This window comes from Oncorhynchus keta, unplaced genomic scaffold (assembly GCF_023373465.1).
Source record: "Oncorhynchus keta strain PuntledgeMale-10-30-2019 unplaced genomic scaffold, Oket_V2 Un_contig_2383_pilon_pilon, whole genome shotgun sequence".
NCBI classification, from domain to species: domain Eukaryota; kingdom Metazoa; phylum Chordata; class Actinopteri; order Salmoniformes; family Salmonidae; genus Oncorhynchus; species Oncorhynchus keta.
In genome coordinates this window covers 192,704-210,000 of record NW_026283598.1, presented here as the reverse complement: position 1 = coordinate 210,000, position 17,297 = coordinate 192,704, and the positions used below count along the sequence as shown (strand labels likewise).

Sequence of the window (17,297 nt, the reverse complement as noted above, 5' to 3'; positions counted from 1 at the left end):
AGTGGGTCGGCCTGGCTCCCTAGTGGCTGGGCCTGGCTCCCTAGTGGGTACAGTAGGTAGGTACAGTACACAGGTTCAGTAGGTAGGTACAGTAGGTACAGTTAACAGATACAGTAGGTATGGAAGCCAAAAAACACTTAGTCACACCGTGTCACAGTCACTCCCCTGCTGCCAGAGTCATCGCAGGTTCCGCCCACCCATCTCAGCACAAAGCAGCTCTCTATTCCTCCTTACAGGATTCACGTCCTCCCCTTTTCCACCATGGGGAGTGTACATATTGTAACACACCTACTATATACTGTCTAACAAGGTATAGTTTTAATGATGTATAACGAAAGAGAACGTTTGGATGGTTCTTGGAAAACGCACGCGGTCACAGGACTCGGGAGACTTTGAGGCGGGGAGGAGTTACGGTGGTGTTGTTTCGTTCAACTCGAGATACCGTTTCAGGCAAGACGACAGTATAGGAAACATGGTTGACTGGCAGGCTACTTCATCCAAGATCTGTGAAACTTAAGTAGCGCGTATGGTGGTTACACGTGTCTGAGAACGGGACATGAAGACCTTTGACGGTGACGGCAATGTAATGGTGTGTGTGTTTAAAGCCGACGCATTGCACGCTGAGTATATCTACATTCTTAGTGCGAAGTCTCCCACCGCCGATTCATTTGGTTAACGTCTCATTCCTCTCCAGAAAACGGTAAGCACCCGACGTTCCCCAACGTGCTCCATTTGAAACAAGACTACGGTCATATTTTTGTTGCATTTATCGGGAATACATTAATCTATTTGTACTTTTGAATGAAGTTGGCGCGTGCTGTATTTATTAATGTATAAAGAATATAAAGAGCGTTTGAATGGTAACTGGTGAGCTGTAGCTGGAAGTTCGAGACAAGTTTGCAAAATGAGCTGGTTTGCATGGCAGAGCTGTTGTCCAGGCGTTATAGCAGAGCTGTTGTCCAGGCGTTATAGCAGAGCTGTTGTCCAGGCATTATAGCAGAGCTGTTGTCCAGGCGTTATAGCAGAGCTGTTGTCCAGGCGTTATAGCAGAGCTGTTGTCCAGGCGTTATAGCAGAGCTGTTGTCCAGGCGTTATAGCAGAGCTGTTGTCCAGGCGTTATAGCAGAGCTGTTGTCCAGGCGTTATAGCAGAGCTGTTGTCCAGGCGTTATAGCAGAGCTGTTGTCCAGGCGTTATAGCAGAGCTGTTGTCCAGGCGTTATAGCAGAGCTGTTGTCCAGGCGTTATAGCAGAGCTGTTGTCCAGGCGTTATAGCAGAGCTGTTGTCCAGGCGTTATAGCAGAGCTGTTGTCCAGGCGTTATAGCAGAGCTGTTGTCCAGGCGTTATAGCAGAGCTGTTGTCCAGGCGTTATAGCAGAGCTGTTGTCCAGGCATTATAGCAGAGCTGTTGTCCAGGCGTTATAGCAGAGCTGTTGTCCAGGCGTTATAGCAGAGCTGTTGTCCAGGCGTTATAGCAGAGCTGTTGTCCAGGCGTTATAGCAGAGCTGTTGTCCAGGCGTTATAGCAGAGCTGTTGTCCAGGCGTTATAGCAGAGCTGTTGTCCAGGCCGTTATAGCAGAGCTGTTGTCCAGGCGTTATAGCAGAGCTGTTGTCCAGGCGTTATAGCAGAGCTGTTGTCCAGGCGTTATAGCAGAGCTGTTGTCCAGGCCGTTATAGCAGAGCTGTTGTCCAGGCGTTATAGCAGAGCTGTTGTCCAGGCGTTATAGCAGAGCTGTTGTCCAGGCGTTATAGCAGAGCTGTTGTCCAGGCGTTATAGCAGAGCTGTTGTCCAGGCATTATAGCAGAGCTGTTGTCCAGGCGTTATAGCAGAGCTGTTGTCCAGGCCGTTATAGCAGAGCTGTTGTCCAGGCGTTATAGCAGAGCTGTTGTCCAGGCGTTATAGCAGAGCTGTTGTCCAGGCGTTATAGCAGAGCTGTTGTCCAGGCGTTATAGCAGAGCTGTTGTCCAGGCGTTATAGCAGAGCTGTTGTCCAGGCGTTATAGCAGAGCTGTTGTCCAGGCGTTATAGCAGAGCTGTTGTCCAGGCGTTATAGCAGAGCTGTTGTCCAGGCGTTATAGCAGAGCTGTTGTCCAGGCGTTATAGCAGAGCTGTTGTCCAGGCGTTATAGCAGAGCTGTTGTCCAGGCGTTATAGCAGAGCTGTTATCCAGGCGTTATAGCAGAGCTGTTATCCAGGCGTTATAGCAGAGCTGTTATCCAGGCATTATAGCAGAGCTGTTGTCCAGGCGTTATAGCAGAGCTGTTGTCCAGGCGTTATAGCAGAGCTGTTATCCAGGCGTTATAGCAGAGCTGTTGTCCAGGCGTTATAGCAGAGCTGTTGTCCAGGCGTTATAGCAGAGCTGTTGTCCAGGCGTTATAGCAGAGCTGTTGTCCAGGCGTTATAGCAGAGCTGTTATCCAGGCGTTATAGCAGAGCTGTTGACCAGGCGTTATAGCAGAGCTGTTGTCCAGGCGTTATAGCAGAGCTGTTGTCCAGGCGTTATAGCAGAGCTGTTGTCCAGGCGTTATAGCAGAGCTGTTGTCCAGGCGTTATAGCAGAGCTGTTGTCCAGGCGTTATAGCAGAGCTGTTATCCAGGCGTTATAGCAGAGCTGTTATCCAGGCATTATAGCAGAGCTGTTGTCCAGGCATTATAGCAGAGCTGTTGTCCAGGCGTTATAGCAGAGCTGTTATCCAGGCGTTATAGCAGAGCTGTTATCCAGGCGTTATAGCAGAGCTGTTGTCCAGGCGTTATAGCAGAGCTGTTGTCCAGGCGTTATAGCAGAGCTGTTGACCAGGCGTTATAGCAGAGCTGTTGTCCAGGCATTATAGCAGAGCTGTTGTCCAGGCGTTATAGCAGAGCTGTTGTCCAGGCGTTATAGCAGAGCTGTTGTCCAGGCGTTATAGCAGAGCTGTTGTCCAGGCGTTATAGCAGAGCTGTTGTCCAGGCGTTATAGTTGAGCTGTTGTCCAGGCGTTATAGCAGAGCTGTTGTCCAGGCATTATAGCAGAGCTGTTGTCCAGGCGTTATAGCAGAGCTGTTGTCCAGGCGTTATAGCAGAGCTGTTGTCCAGGCGTTATAGCAGAGCTGTTGTCCAGGCGTTATAGCAGAGCTGTTGTCCAGGCGTTATAGCAGAGCTGTTGTCCAGGCGTTATAGCAGAGCTGTTGTCCAGGCGTTATAGCAGAGCTGTTATCCAGGCGTTATAGTTGAACCCACCGCAGAGCTGTTGTCCAGGCGTTATAGCAGAGCTGTTGTGACAGTCAGACTGAAAGTGAAAGTGTTTTACAACCCGTCTCGCAGCTGCTGCCAGAATCTTCCAAACAGACACAGTTCTGTTATCGCGCCTCTGATTCTGTTTTATAACAGCTATAACTAGGAAGATAAAGACACTGTCCTGTTAACAGTTAACAGCTATAACTAGGAAGATAAAGACACTGTCCTGTTAACAGTTAACAGCTATAACTAGGAAGATAAAGACACTGTCCTGTTAACAGTTAACAGCTATAACTAGGAAGATAAAGACACTGTCCTGTTAACAGTTAACAGCTATAACTAGGAAGATAAAGACACGCTTCTAAACATCACATTTTATTGGTCACATGTATTTAGTAAATGTTATTGCGGGTGTAGCGATGTGCTTGGCAGGTCAATGAAGAACACATAGTTATTGAGAATGATCGCCTGGCAAGAAGCAAAACGCCTCCTGTTGGGCAGAGGTTTGAAAGAAAGGGAGCTCCCGAGTGAGGCGTCACTACAGACCCTGGTTCCGTTCCAGGCTGTATCACAGAGGTCGGCAGGGTAGCCTAGTGGTTGGACTAGTAACAGATACGTTGAAAGTTCAAAACCCCCCGAACTGACAAGGTGCAAATCTGTCGTTCTGCCCCTGAACAAGGCAGTGAGAAGAATGTGTTCTTAATTAACTGACTTGGCTGGTTAAATAAACTCCATCTCAGTGCTCGAGACAGCTGTTGTCAGGCGTTCCTCATTGGCAGAGCTGTTGTCCAGGGGTTTGGCCCGCATTGTAAATAATAATTTGTCATTTGTTATTTGACTTGCCTAGTTAAATAAAGATTAAATACAGAGTTAAAAATAACATGGAGAGCATCGTTAGACTCTTGGCAACACAACAGATACACTACATGACCAACAGTATGTGGACACCGGCTCCTCGAACATCTCATTCCTAAATCATGGGTGTTAATATGGAGAAGGGAAGGGAAGGCTTTCCACTAGATGTTGGCATTGCTGCAGAACAGCCTCCACTCTTCTGGGAAGGCTTTCCACTAGATGTTGGAACATTGCTGCAACAGCAGAGCTGGGAAGGCTTTCCACTCCAGGAACATTATAGCAGAACAGCCTCCACTCTTCTGGGAAGGCTTTCCACTAGATGTTGTAACATTGCTGCTATAACAGCCTCCACTCTTCTGGGAAGGCTTTCCACTAGATGTTGGAACATTGCTGCAACAGCCTCCACTCTTCTGGGAAGGCTTTCCACTAGATGTAGGAACATTGCTGCTATAACAGCCTCCTCTCTTCTGGGAAGGCTTTCCAGATGTTGGAACATTGCTGTTATAACAGCCTCCACTCTTCTGGGAAGGCTTTCCACTAGATGTTGGAACATTGCTGTTATAACAGCTGTTGTCTTCAAGGCTTTCCACTAGATGAACATTGCTGCTATAACAGCCTCCAGTCTTCTGGGAAGGCTTTCCACTAGATGTTGCAACATTGCTGTTATAACAGCCTCCACTCTTCTGGGAAGGCTTTCCACTAGATGTTGCAACATTGCTGTTATAACAGCCTCCACTCTTCTGGGAAGGCTTTCCACTAGATGTTGGAACATTGCTGTTATAACAGTCCACTCTTCTGGGAAGGCTTTCCACTAGATGTTGCAACATTGCTGTTATAACAGCCTCCACTCTTCTGGGAAGGCTTTCCACTAGATGTAGGAACATTGCTGCTATAACAGCCTCCACTCTTCTGGGAAGGCTTTCCACTAGATGTTGGAACATTGCTGCTATAACAGCCGTCTTCTGGGAAGGCTTTCCACTAGATGTTGCAACATTGCTGTTATAACAGCCTCAGTCTTCTGGGAAGGCTTTCCACTAGATGTTGGAACATTGCTGTTATAACAGCCTCCACTCTTCTGGGAAGGCTTTCCACTAGATGTTGCAACATTGCTGTTATAACAGCCTCCACTCTTCTGGGAAGGCTTTCCACTAGATGTAGGAACATTGCTGCTATAACAGCCTCCACTCTTCTGGGAAGGCTTTCCACTAGATGTTGGAACATTGCTGCTATAACAGCCTCCACTCTTCTGGGAAGGCTTTCCACTAGATGTAGGAACATTGCTGCTATAACATCCTCCACTCTTCTGGGAAGGCTTTCCACTAGATGTTGGAGCATTGCAGCTATAACAGCCTCCACTCTTCTGGGAAGGCTTTCCACTAGATGTTGGACCATTGCTGCTATAACAGCCTCCACTCTTCTGGGAAGGCTTTCCACTAGATGTAGGAACATTGCTGCTATAACAGCCTCCACTCTTCTGGGAAGGCTTTCCACTTGTTGCAACATTGCTGTTATAACAGCCTCCACTCTTCTGGGAAGGCTTTCCACTAGATGTAGGAACATTGCTGCTATAACAGCCTCCACTCTTCTGGGAAGGCTTTCAGAGATGTTGGAACATTGCTGCTATAACAGCCTCCAGTCTTCTGGGAAGGCTTTCCACTAGATGTTGGAACATTGCTGCTATAACAGCCTCCAGCTTCTGGCAAGGCTTTCCACTAGATGTTGAACATTGCTGCTATGCCTCCAGTCTTCTGGGAAGACTTTCCACTAGATGTTGGAACATTGCTGCTATAACAGTCCACTCTTCTGGCAAGGCTTTCCACTAGATGTTGGAACATTACTGCTATAACAGCCTGTCTTCTGGGAAGGCTTTCCACTAGATGTAGGAACATTGCTGCTATAACAGCCTCCACTCTTCTGGGAAGGCTTTCCACTAGATGTTGGAACATTGCTGCTATAACAGCCTCCACTCTTCTGGGAAGGCTTTCCACTAGATGTTGGAACATTGCTGCTATAACAGCCTCCACTCTTCTGGGAAGGCTTTCCACTAGATGTTGGAACATTGCTGCTATAACAGCCTCCACTCTTCTGGGAAGGCTTTCCACTAGATGTTGTCACATTGCTGCTATAACAGCCTCCACTCTTCTGGGAAGGCTTTCCACTAGATGTTGGAACATTGCTGCAACAGCCTCCACTCTTCTGGGAAGGCTTTCCACTAGATGTAGGAACATTGCTGCTATAACAGCCTCCACTCTTCTGGGAAGGCTTTCCACTAGATGTTGGAACATTGCTGTTATAACAGCCTCCACTCTTCTGGGAAGGCTTTCCACTAGATGTTGGAACATTGCTGTTATAACAGCCTCCACTCTTCTGGGAAGGCTTTCCACTAGATGTAGGAACATTGCTGCTATAACAGCCTCCAGTCTTCTGGGAAGGCTTTCCACTAGATGTTGCAACATTGCTGTTATAACAGCCTCCACTCTTCTGGGAAGGCTTTCCACTAGATGTTGCAACATTGCTGTTATAACAGCCTCCACTCTTCTGGGAAGGCTTTCCACTAGATGTTGGAACATTGCTGTTATAACAGCCTCCACTCTTCTGGGAAGGCTTTCCACTAGATGTTGCAACATTGCTGTTATAACAGCCTCCACTCTTCTGGGAAGGCTTTCCACTAGATGTAGGAACATTGCTGCTATAACAGCCTCCACTCTTCTGGGAAGGCTTTCCACTAGATGTTGGAACATTGCTGCTATAACAGCCTCCACTCTTCTGGGAAGGCTTTCCACTAGATGTTGCAACATTGCTGTTATAACAGCCTCCAGTCTTCTGGGAAGGCTTTCCACTAGATGTTGGAACATTGCTGTTATAACAGCCTCCACTCTTCTGTGAAGGCTTTCCACTAGATGTTGCAACATTGCTGTTATAACAGCCTCCACTCTTCTGGGAAGGCTTTCCACTAGATGTAGGAACATTGCTGCTATAACAGCCTCCACTCTTCTGGGAAGGCTTTCCACTAGATGTTGGAACATTGCTGCTATAACAGCCTCCACTCTTCTGGGAAGGCTTTCCACTAGATGTAGGAACATTGCTGCTATAACAGCCTCCACTCTTCTGGGAAGGCTTTCCACTAGATGTTGGAGCATTGCAGCTATAACAGCCTCCACTCTTCTGGGAAGGCTTTCCACTAGATGTTGGACCATTGCTGCTATAACAGCCTCCACTCTTCTGGGAAGGCTTTCCACTAGATGTAGGAACATTGCTGCTATAACAGCCTCCACTCTTCTGGGAAGGCTTTCCACTAGATGTTGCAACATTGCTGTTATAACAGCCTCCACTCTTCTGGGAAGGCTTTCCACTAGATGTAGGAACATTGCTGCTATAACAGCCTCCACTCTTCTGGGAAGGCTTTCTACTAGATGTTGGAACATTGCTGCTATAACAGCCTCCAGTCTTCTGGGAAGGCTTTCCACTAGATGTTGGAACATTGCTGCTATAACAGCCTCCACTCTTCTGGCAAGGCTTTCCACTAGATGTTGGAACATTGCTGCTATAACAGCCTCCAGTCTTCTGGGAAGACTTTCCACTAGATGTTGGAACATTGCTGCTATAACAGCCTCCACTCTTCTGGCAAGGCTTTCCACTAGATGTTGGAACATTGCTGCTATAACAGCCTCCACTCTTCTGGGAAGGCTTTCCACTAGATGTTGGAACATTGCTGCTATAACAGCCTCTACTCTTCTGGGAAGGCTTTCCACTAGATGTTGGAACATTGCTGCTATAACGGCCTCCAGTCTTCTGGGAAGACTTTCCACTAGATGTTGGAACATTGCTGCTATAACAGCCTCCACTCTTCTGGGAAGGCTTTCCACTAGATGTTGGAACATTGCTGCTATAACGGCCTCCAGTCTTCTGGGAAGGCTTTCCACTAGATGTTGCAACATTGCTGTTATAACAGCCTCCACTCTTCTGGGAAGGCTTTCCACTAGATGTAGGAACATTGCTGCTATAACAGCCTCCACTCTTCTGGGAAGGCTTTCTACTAGATGTTGGAACATTGCTGCTATAACAGCCTCCAGTCTTCTGGGAAGGCTTTCCACTAGATGTTGGAACATTGCTGCTATAACAGCCTCCACTCTTCTGGCAAGGCTTTCCACTAGATGTTGGAACATTGCTGCTATAACAGCCTCCAGTCTTCTGGGAAGACTTTCCACTAGATGTTGGAACATTGCTGCTATAACAGCCTCCACTCTTCTGGGGAAGGCTTTCCACTAGATGTTGGAACATTGCTGCTATAACAGCCTCCACTCTTCTGGGAAGGCTTTCCACTAGATGTTGGAACATTGCTGCTATAACAGCCTCTACTCTTCTGGGAAGGCTTTCCACTAGATGTTGGAACATTGCTGCTATAACGGCCTCCAGTCTTCTGGGAAGACTTTCCACTAGATGTTGGAACATTGCTGCTATAACAGCCTCCACTCTTCTGGGAAGGCTTTCCACTAGATGTTGGAACATTGCTGCTATAACGGCCTCCAGTCTTCTGGGAAGGCTTTCCACTAGATGTAGGAACATTGCTGCTATAACAGCCTCCACTCTTCTGGGAAGGCTTTCCACTAGATGTTGGAACATTGCTGCTATAACAGCCTCCACTCTTCTGGGAAGGCTTTCCACTAGATGTTGGAACATTGCTGCTATAACAGCCTCCACTCTTCTGGGAAGGCTTTCCACTAGATGTTGGAACATTGCTGCTATAACAGCCTCCACTCTTCTGGGAATGCTTTCCACTAGATGTTGGAACATGGCACAGCATGAACGAGGACAGATAACGACTCTACACTACAGCAACAACAAGACAGACCATAATACAAGCAGCACGAAGTGACAGACCAATCAGCATCCTACGTTACTGGGTTCCCATAACAACTACGTCCATGACGGAGTCCTTGAAACCTGAGACGGAGACTAAACTTTCCAGCGTTTAGTGGTGTGTGTGTGTCGTCTGTGTCTGTGTGCGTGCGTGTGTGTGTGTGTCTGTGTGTGTGTGTGTGTGTGTGTGTCTGTGTGTGTGTGACCAGCCTATGTTTTTATACAGCACCTCAATAACACTGTGTCGCCTGTCTATCTGTCTGTCTCTTCTCCCAGGATCTCTCCAGATCATTCTGGATCTCTCTCTCCTCGCCCCTATAGTGGATTTGGATGTGGGATAGTGATCCCAGACACCTCCGGCACTTCTTCAGCCAGCAGGAGTATCTTCTAGTGCGACACCCACACCGTCAGCTGGTTCACAGTGGCTACTACTGGGGATGGGGGATTCAGTGGAGGGCTCTTTTCTGTATGATGGTCAGAGACACTCTGGCAGGAACCACAGTGGAACCATCGCAGAACCACACGGCACCCACGCAGAACCGGGACGGAACCCAGCAGCTTCCAGGGGAAACCCTAGAACACGTAGAACAACAGAACCACGTTCAAGAACAACAGAACCAACTCCTAGAACTCGAGAACGTTGAACTCTTAGGTCAAGAGAATGAACTCTTAGAACAACAGAACCTAGAACATCAGATCCAACTCTTAGAACTAGAGAATACGGTCCAGACGAGCACAGACAACCGGACCACACCTCCAGACAAGACCAGTTCTGGCGGTGCCCTCCATCCCTGGTGGCCTCAACAGAGCAGCTTTAAAGCTACTAGACCCAGTGTCCCTCTCCCCTCGCCAAGCCCCAGTGTCCCTCTCCGCTGGCCAAGCCCCAGTGTCCCTCTCCGCTGGCCAAGCCCCAGTGTCCCTCTCCCCTCGCCAAGCCTCAGTGTCCCTCTCCCCTGTCCAAGCCCCAGTTTCCCTCTCCCCTGGCCAAGCCCCAGTGTCCCTCTCCCTGGCCAAGTCCCAGTGTCCCTCTCCCCTGGCCAAGCCCCAGTGTCCTTCTCCCCTGGCCAAGCCCCAGTGTCCCTCCCCTGGCCAAGCCCCAGTGTCCCTCTCCCCTGCCTTGGACCTCTTCTCCACTTGCCCGATCCGATCCCAGACTCCTGGACCACCCCTGGCCCTTCTTCAGCCAGCAGGAGTATCTTCCCAGTGTCAGCTGGTTCACAGTGGCTACTACTGGGGCCCTATGGAGATGGAGGAGGCCCACCGCACCCTGCAACACACAGCCTGGGAGCTCCTCATCAGGTATACACCGCACCCTGCCACACACCCGCCTGGGAGTGTCCTCCTCAGCTATACACCACACCCTGCTACACCACCGTGTCATCAGGTATACACCGCACCCTGCTACCCTTCTCATCAGCTATACCCAAGCTGACCACCACCTGGGAGCTCCTCATCAGGTATACACCGCACCCTGCTACACCCGCCTGGGAGCTTCAACCACACCCTGCTACTGACACACCGCCTGGGAGCTTCCTCATCAGGTATACACCGCACCCAACACACCGCCTGGGAGCTCCTCATCAGGTATACACCGCACCCTGCTACACACACCGCCTGGGAGCCCTCGTCATGTATACTCCGCACCCTGCTACACACACCGCCTGGGAGCTTCCTCATCAGCTATACACCACACCCTGCTACTGACACACCACCTGGGAGCTTCCTCATCAGGTATACACCGCACCCTGCTACACACACCGCCTGGGAGCTTCCTCATCAGCTATACACCACACCCTGCTACTGACACACCGCCTGGGAGCTTCCTCATCAGGTATACACCGCACCCTGCTACACACACCGCCTGGGAGCTTCCTCATCAGGTGTACACCACACCCTGCTACACACACCGCCTGGGAGCTTCCTCGTCAGGTATACTCCGCATCCTGCTACTCACACCGCCTGGGAGCTTCCTCATCAGGTGTACACCACACCCTGCTACACACACACTGCCTGGGAGCTTCCTCATCAGGTATACACCACATCCTGCTACACACACCGCCTGGGAGCTTCCTCATCAGGTGTACACCACACCCTGCTACTCACACACCGCCTGGGAGCTTCCTCATCAGGTGTACACCACACCCTGCTACACACACCGCCTGGGAGCTTCCTCATCAGGTGTACACCACACCCTGCTACACACACCGCCTGGGAGCTTCCTCATCAGGTATACACCGCACCCTGCTACACACACCGCCTGGGAGCTTCCTCATCAGCTATACACCACACCCTGCTACTGACACACCACCTGGGAGCTTCCTCATCAGGTATACACCGCACCCTGCTACACACACCGCCTGGGAGCTTCCTCATCAGCTATACACCACACACACACACACACCGCCTGGGAGCTTCCTCATCAGGTATACACCACACCCTGCTACTCACACCGCCTGGGAGCTTCCTCATCAGGTATACACCACATCCTGCTACACACACCGCCTGGGAGCTTCCTCATCAGCTATACACCACACCCTGCTACTCACACCGCCTGGGAGCTTCCTCATCAGGTATACTCCACACCCTGCTACACACACCGCCTGGGAGCTTCCTCATCAGGTATACACCACACCCTGCTACACACACCGCCTGGGAGCTTCCTCATCAGGTATACACCGCACCCTGCTACACACACCGCCTGGGAGCTTCCTCATCAGCTATACACCACACCCTGCTACTGACACACCACCTGGGAGCTTCCTCATCAGGTATACACCGCACCCTGCTACACACACCGCCTGGGAGCTTCCTCATCAGCTATACACCACACCCTGCTACTGACACACCGCCTGGGAGCTTCCTCATCAGGTATACACCGCACCCTGCTACACACACCGCCTGGGAGCTTCCTCATCAGGTATACACCGCACCCTGCTACACACACCGCCTGGGAGCTTCCTCGTCAGGTATACTCCGCACCCTGCTACACACACCGCCTGGGAGCTTCCTCATCAGGTATACACCACACACACACTGCCTGGGAGCTTCCTCATCAGGTATACTCTGCATCCTGCTACTCACACTGCCTGGGAGCTTCCTCATCAGGTATACACCACACACACACACACACCGCCTGGGAGCTTCCTCGTCAGGTATACTCCGCACCCTGATAAACACACCGCCTGGGAGCTTCCTCATCAGGTATACACCACACACACACACACCGCCTGGGAGCTTCCTCGTCAGGTATACACCACACACACACACACACCGCCTGGGAGCTTCCTCATCAGGTATACACCACACACACACACAACGCCTGGGAGCTTCCTCATAAGGTATACACCACACCCTGCTACACACACCGCCTGGGAGCTTCCTCATCAGGTATACACCACACCCTGCTACACACACCGCCTGGGAGCTTCCTCATCAGGTATACACCACACCCTGCTACACACACCGCCTGGGAGCTTCCTCATCAGGTATACACCGCACCCTGCTACACACACCGCCTGGGAGCTTCCTCATCAGCTATACACCACACCCTGCTACTGACACACCACCTGGGAGCTTCCTCATCAGGTATACACCGCACCCTGCTACACACACCGCCTGGGAGCTTCCTCATCAGGTATACACCACACCCTGCTACTGACACACCGCCTGGGAGCTTCCTCATCAGGTATACACCGCACCCTGCTACACACACCGCCTGGGAGCTTCCTCATCAGGTATACACCGCACCCTGCTACACACACCGCCTGGGAGCTTCCTCATCAGGTATACACCGCACCCTGCTACACACACCGCCTGGGAGCTTCCTCGTCATGTATACTCCGCACCCTGCTACACACACCGCCTGGGAGCTTCCTCATCAGCTATACACCACACCCTGCTACTGACACACCACCTGGGAGCTTCCTCATCAGGTATACACCGCACCCTGCTACACACACCGCCTGGGAGCTTCCTCATCAGCTATACACCACACCCTGCTACTGACACACCGCCTGGGAGCTTCCTCATCAGGTATACACCGCACCCTGCTACACACACCGCCTGGGAGCTTCCTCATCAGGTGTACACCACACCCTGCTACACACACCGCCTGGGAGCTTCCTCGTCAGGTATACTCCGCATCCTGCTACTCACACCGCCTGGGAGCTTCCTCATCAGGTGTACACCACACCCTGCTACACACACACTGCCTGGGAGCTTCCTCATCAGGTATACACCACATCCTGCTACACACACCGCCTGGGAGCTTCCTCATCAGGTGTACACCACACCCTGCTACTCACACACCGCCTGGGAGCTTCCTCATCAGGTGTACACCACACCCTGCTACACACACCGCCTGGGAGCTTCCTCATCAGGTGTACACCACACCCTGGGAGCTTCCTCATCAGGTATACACCGCACCCTGCTACACACACCGCCTGGGAGCTTCCTCATCAGCTATACACCACACCCTGCTACTGACACACCGCCTGGGAGCTTCCTCATCAGGTATACACCGCACCCTGCTACACACACCGCCTGGGAGCTTCCTCATCAGGTGTACACCACACCCTGCTACACACACCGCCTGGGAGCTTCCTCGTCAGGTATACTCCGCATCCTGCTACTCACACCGCCTGGGAGCTTCCTCATCAGGTGTACACCACACCCTGCTACACACACACTGCCTGGGAGCTTCCTCATCAGGTATACACCACATCCTGCTACACACACCGCCTGGGAGCTTCCTCATCAGGTATACACCGCACCCTGCTACACACACCGCCTGGGAGCTTCCTCATCAGGTATACACCGCACCCTGCTACACACACCGCCTGGGAGCTTCCTCATCAGGTATACACCACACCCTGCTACACACACCGCCTGGGAGCTTCCTCGTCAGGTATACACCGCACCCTGCTACACACACCGCCTGGGAGCTTCCTCATCAGCTATACACCACACCCTGCTACTGACACACCACCTGGGAGCTTCCTCATCAGGTATACACCACACCCTGCTACACACACCGCCTGGGAGCTTCCTCATCAGGTATACAAACAAGCACAGCCCCCCCTTGCTGTTCGGTCCTGTGTAACGTTGTGCTGTCGTGTGGTTGTGTGGTTGCCAGGGACAGCAGTCAGCCGGACGTCTTCTTCACCCTCAGTTACCACGGCGACCGGGGTCCCGTCAGTGTCCGCGTCCTCCTGACCAGTCAGAGTTTCCGCCTCAACGGCAGTAACAAGGCCTTTGATTCGTTGTTCTCCTTGCTGCGGTTCTACGTGGAGTCGTCCCATAGGCGGCTGCGGAGGGCGTGGCGCAGGGAGCGACCCATGACCTTACAGCAGCTGTGTAGGGGACGGATCGTGGAGTTGTACGGAGCGGAGAGGATAGATTCACTACCTGGGCTTAACCAGGTGGTCATACAGTATCTACAGGACTATCCTTATAGTATATAGACACACCCTCCTACCGGAGAGTTTGGGGCACCACTTCCGTTTCAACAGACTGAAACTCTCTGAACGGTACTGACCCGAAACTACAATGGAGTGGAGCCCCAGAAAACAGAATTGGAATTTGCTGTTTTATACACTCTCTGTCTCTGTTCTGGTTCTGTGGTTCTGTCTCTGGTCTGGTTCTGTCTCTGTTCTGTGGTTCTTATCTGTGTGGTTCTGTCTCTGGTCTGTGGTTCTGTCTCTGGTCTGGTTCTGTCTCTGGTCTGTGGTTCTGTCTCTGGTCTGGTTCTGTGGTTCTGTCTCTGGTCTGGTTCTGTCTCTGTTCTGTGGTTCTGTCTCTGGTCTGGTTCTGTGGTTCTGTCTCTGGTCTGGTTCTGTGGTTCTGTCTCTGGTCTGGTTCTGTCTCTGGTCTGGTTCTGTCTCTGTTCTGTGGTTCTTATCTGTGGCGTTCTGTCTCTGGTCTGGTTCTGTGGTTCTGTCTCTGGTCTGTGGTTCTGTCTCTGGTCTGTGGTTCTTATCTGTGGCGTTCTGTCTCTGGTCTGGTTCTGTGGTTCTGGTCTCTCTGTGATTCTGTCTCTTGGGCCAGTTCTAGGCTGGTCATGTTATGTACTGTAGTTCTGGTCTGTGGTTCTGAAGGTTCAGTGGGTTGGTTTCCCACACCTTATTCTAAAATGGATTTAAAAAATGTTTCCCTCAACAATCTACACACAATACCCCATAATGACATCACAATACCCCATAATGACATCACAATACCACATAATGACATCACAATACCCCATAATGACATCACAATACCCCATAATGACATCACAATACCCCATAATGACATCACAATACCACATAATGACCTCACAATAACCCATAATGACATCACAATACCCCCATAATGACAAAGCGAAAACAGGCTTTTAGAATTTTGGGCAAAAAAATAAAACAGATACCTTATTTACATAAGTATTCAGACCCTTTTACTATGAGACTTGAAATTGAGCTCAGGTGCATCCTGTTTACATTGATCATCCTTGAGATGTTTCTACGACTTGATTGGAGTCCACCGTCTCAAATGGAAGAAGTTTAGAACCACCAAGACTTCCTAGAGCCGCCCGCCCAGACAAACTGACCAATCAGGGGAGAAAGGCCCTTGGTCAGTCTTTACTCACAACATGCTACATGCTATTGAGTCTTTGCTAACGAGTGGTCCTTCTGTAGCTCAGTTGGTAGAGCATGGCGCTTGTAACGCCAGGGTAGTGGGTTCGATTCTCGGGACCACCCATATTGACTGTAAGTCGCTTTGGATAAAAGCGTCTGATATAATATTATTATATTATTATTATTATATTAACGACATGCTACATGCTATTGAGTCTTTACTAGACATGCTATTGAGTCTTTACTAGCGACATGCTACATGCATTTGAGTCTTTATTAGCGACATGCTACATGCTATTGAGTCTTTACTAGCGATATGCTACATGCTATTGAGTCTTTACTAGCGACATGCTACATGCTATTGAGTTTTTACTAACGACATGCTACATGCTATTGAGTCTTTACTAACGACATACTACATGCATTTGAGTCTTTACTAGCGACATGCTACATGCTATTGAGTCTTTACTAGCGACATGCTACATGCTATTGAGTCTTTACTAGCGACATGCTACATGCATTTGAGTCTTTACTAGCGACATGCTACATGCTATTGAGTCTTTACTAGTGACATGCTACATGCTATTGAGTCTTTACTAGCGACATGCTACATGCTATTGAGTCTTTACTAGCGACATGCTACATGCTATTGAGTCTTTACTAGCGACATGCTACATGGTATTGAGTCTTTACTAGCGACATGCTACATGCTATTGATTCTTTACTAGCGACATGCTACATGCTATTGAGTCTTTACTAGCGACATGCTACATGGTATTGAGTCTTTACTAGCGACATGCTACATGCATTTGAGTCTTTACTAGCGACATGCTACATGCTATTGAGTCTTTACTAGCGACATGCTACATGCTATTGAGTCTTTACTAGCGACATGCTACATGCTATTGAGTCTTTACTAGCGACATGCTACATGCTATTGAGTCTTTACTAGCGACATGCTACATGGTATTGAGTCTTTACTAGCGACATGCTACATGCTATTGAGTCTTTACTAGCGACATGCTACATGCTATTGAGTCTTTACTAGCGACATGCTACATGGTATTGAGTCTTTACTAGCGACATGCTACATGCTATTGAGTCTTTACTAGCGACATGCTACATGCTATTGAGTCTTTACTAGCGACATGCTACATGGTATTGAGTCTTTACTAACGACATGCTACATGCTATTGAGTCTTTACTAGCGATATGCTACATGTATTTGAGTCTTTACTAGCGATATGCTACATGCATTTGAGTCTTTACTAGCGACATGCTACATGCTATTGAGTCTTTACTAGCGAAATGCTACATGCTATTGAGTCTTTACTAGCGATATGCTACATGTATTTGAGTTTTTACTAGCGATATGCTACATGCTATTGAGTCTTTACTAGCGACATGCTACATGGTATTGAGTCTTTACTAGCGACATGCTACATGCTATTGAGTCTTTACTAGCGACATGCTACATGCTATTGAGTCTTTACTAGCGACATGCTACATGGTATTGAGTCTTTACTAGCGACATGCTACATGCTATTGAGTCTTTACTAGCGACATGCTACATGCTATTGAGTCTTTACTAGCGACATGCTACATGGTATTGAGTCTTTACTAGTGACATGCTACATGCTATTGAGCCTTTACTAGCGACATGCTACATGCTATTGAGTCTTTACTAACGACATGCTACATGCTATTGAGTCTTTACTAGCGATATGCTACATGTATTTGAGTCTTTACTGCGATATGCTACAT

The 17,297-nt window shown here is 49.6% G+C and overlaps 1 protein-coding gene across 1 annotated transcript in view; it reads left to right on the top strand.

Moving 5' to 3' along the window:
* LOC118371796 (suppressor of cytokine signaling 7-like) overlaps positions 1-15,645 on the top strand; it is a 16,345-nt gene extending 700 nt beyond the window's left edge. The window contains exons 1-5 of the mRNA XM_052505450.1: positions 1-700; positions 9,199-10,068; positions 10,106-10,195; positions 10,435-10,463; positions 14,057-15,645. The exon at positions 1-700 is cut by the window's left edge and continues 700 nt beyond it. Of these exons, the coding sequence (XP_052361410.1) occupies positions 9,253-10,068; positions 10,106-10,195; positions 10,435-10,463; positions 14,057-14,384 (1,263 nt within the window). The 5' untranslated portion in view covers positions 1-700; positions 9,199-9,252 and the 3' untranslated portion in view covers positions 14,385-15,645. The remainder of the gene's footprint in view (positions 701-9,198; positions 10,069-10,105; positions 10,196-10,434; positions 10,464-14,056) is intronic.
* Positions 15,646-17,297: the final 1,652 nt, after the last annotated feature.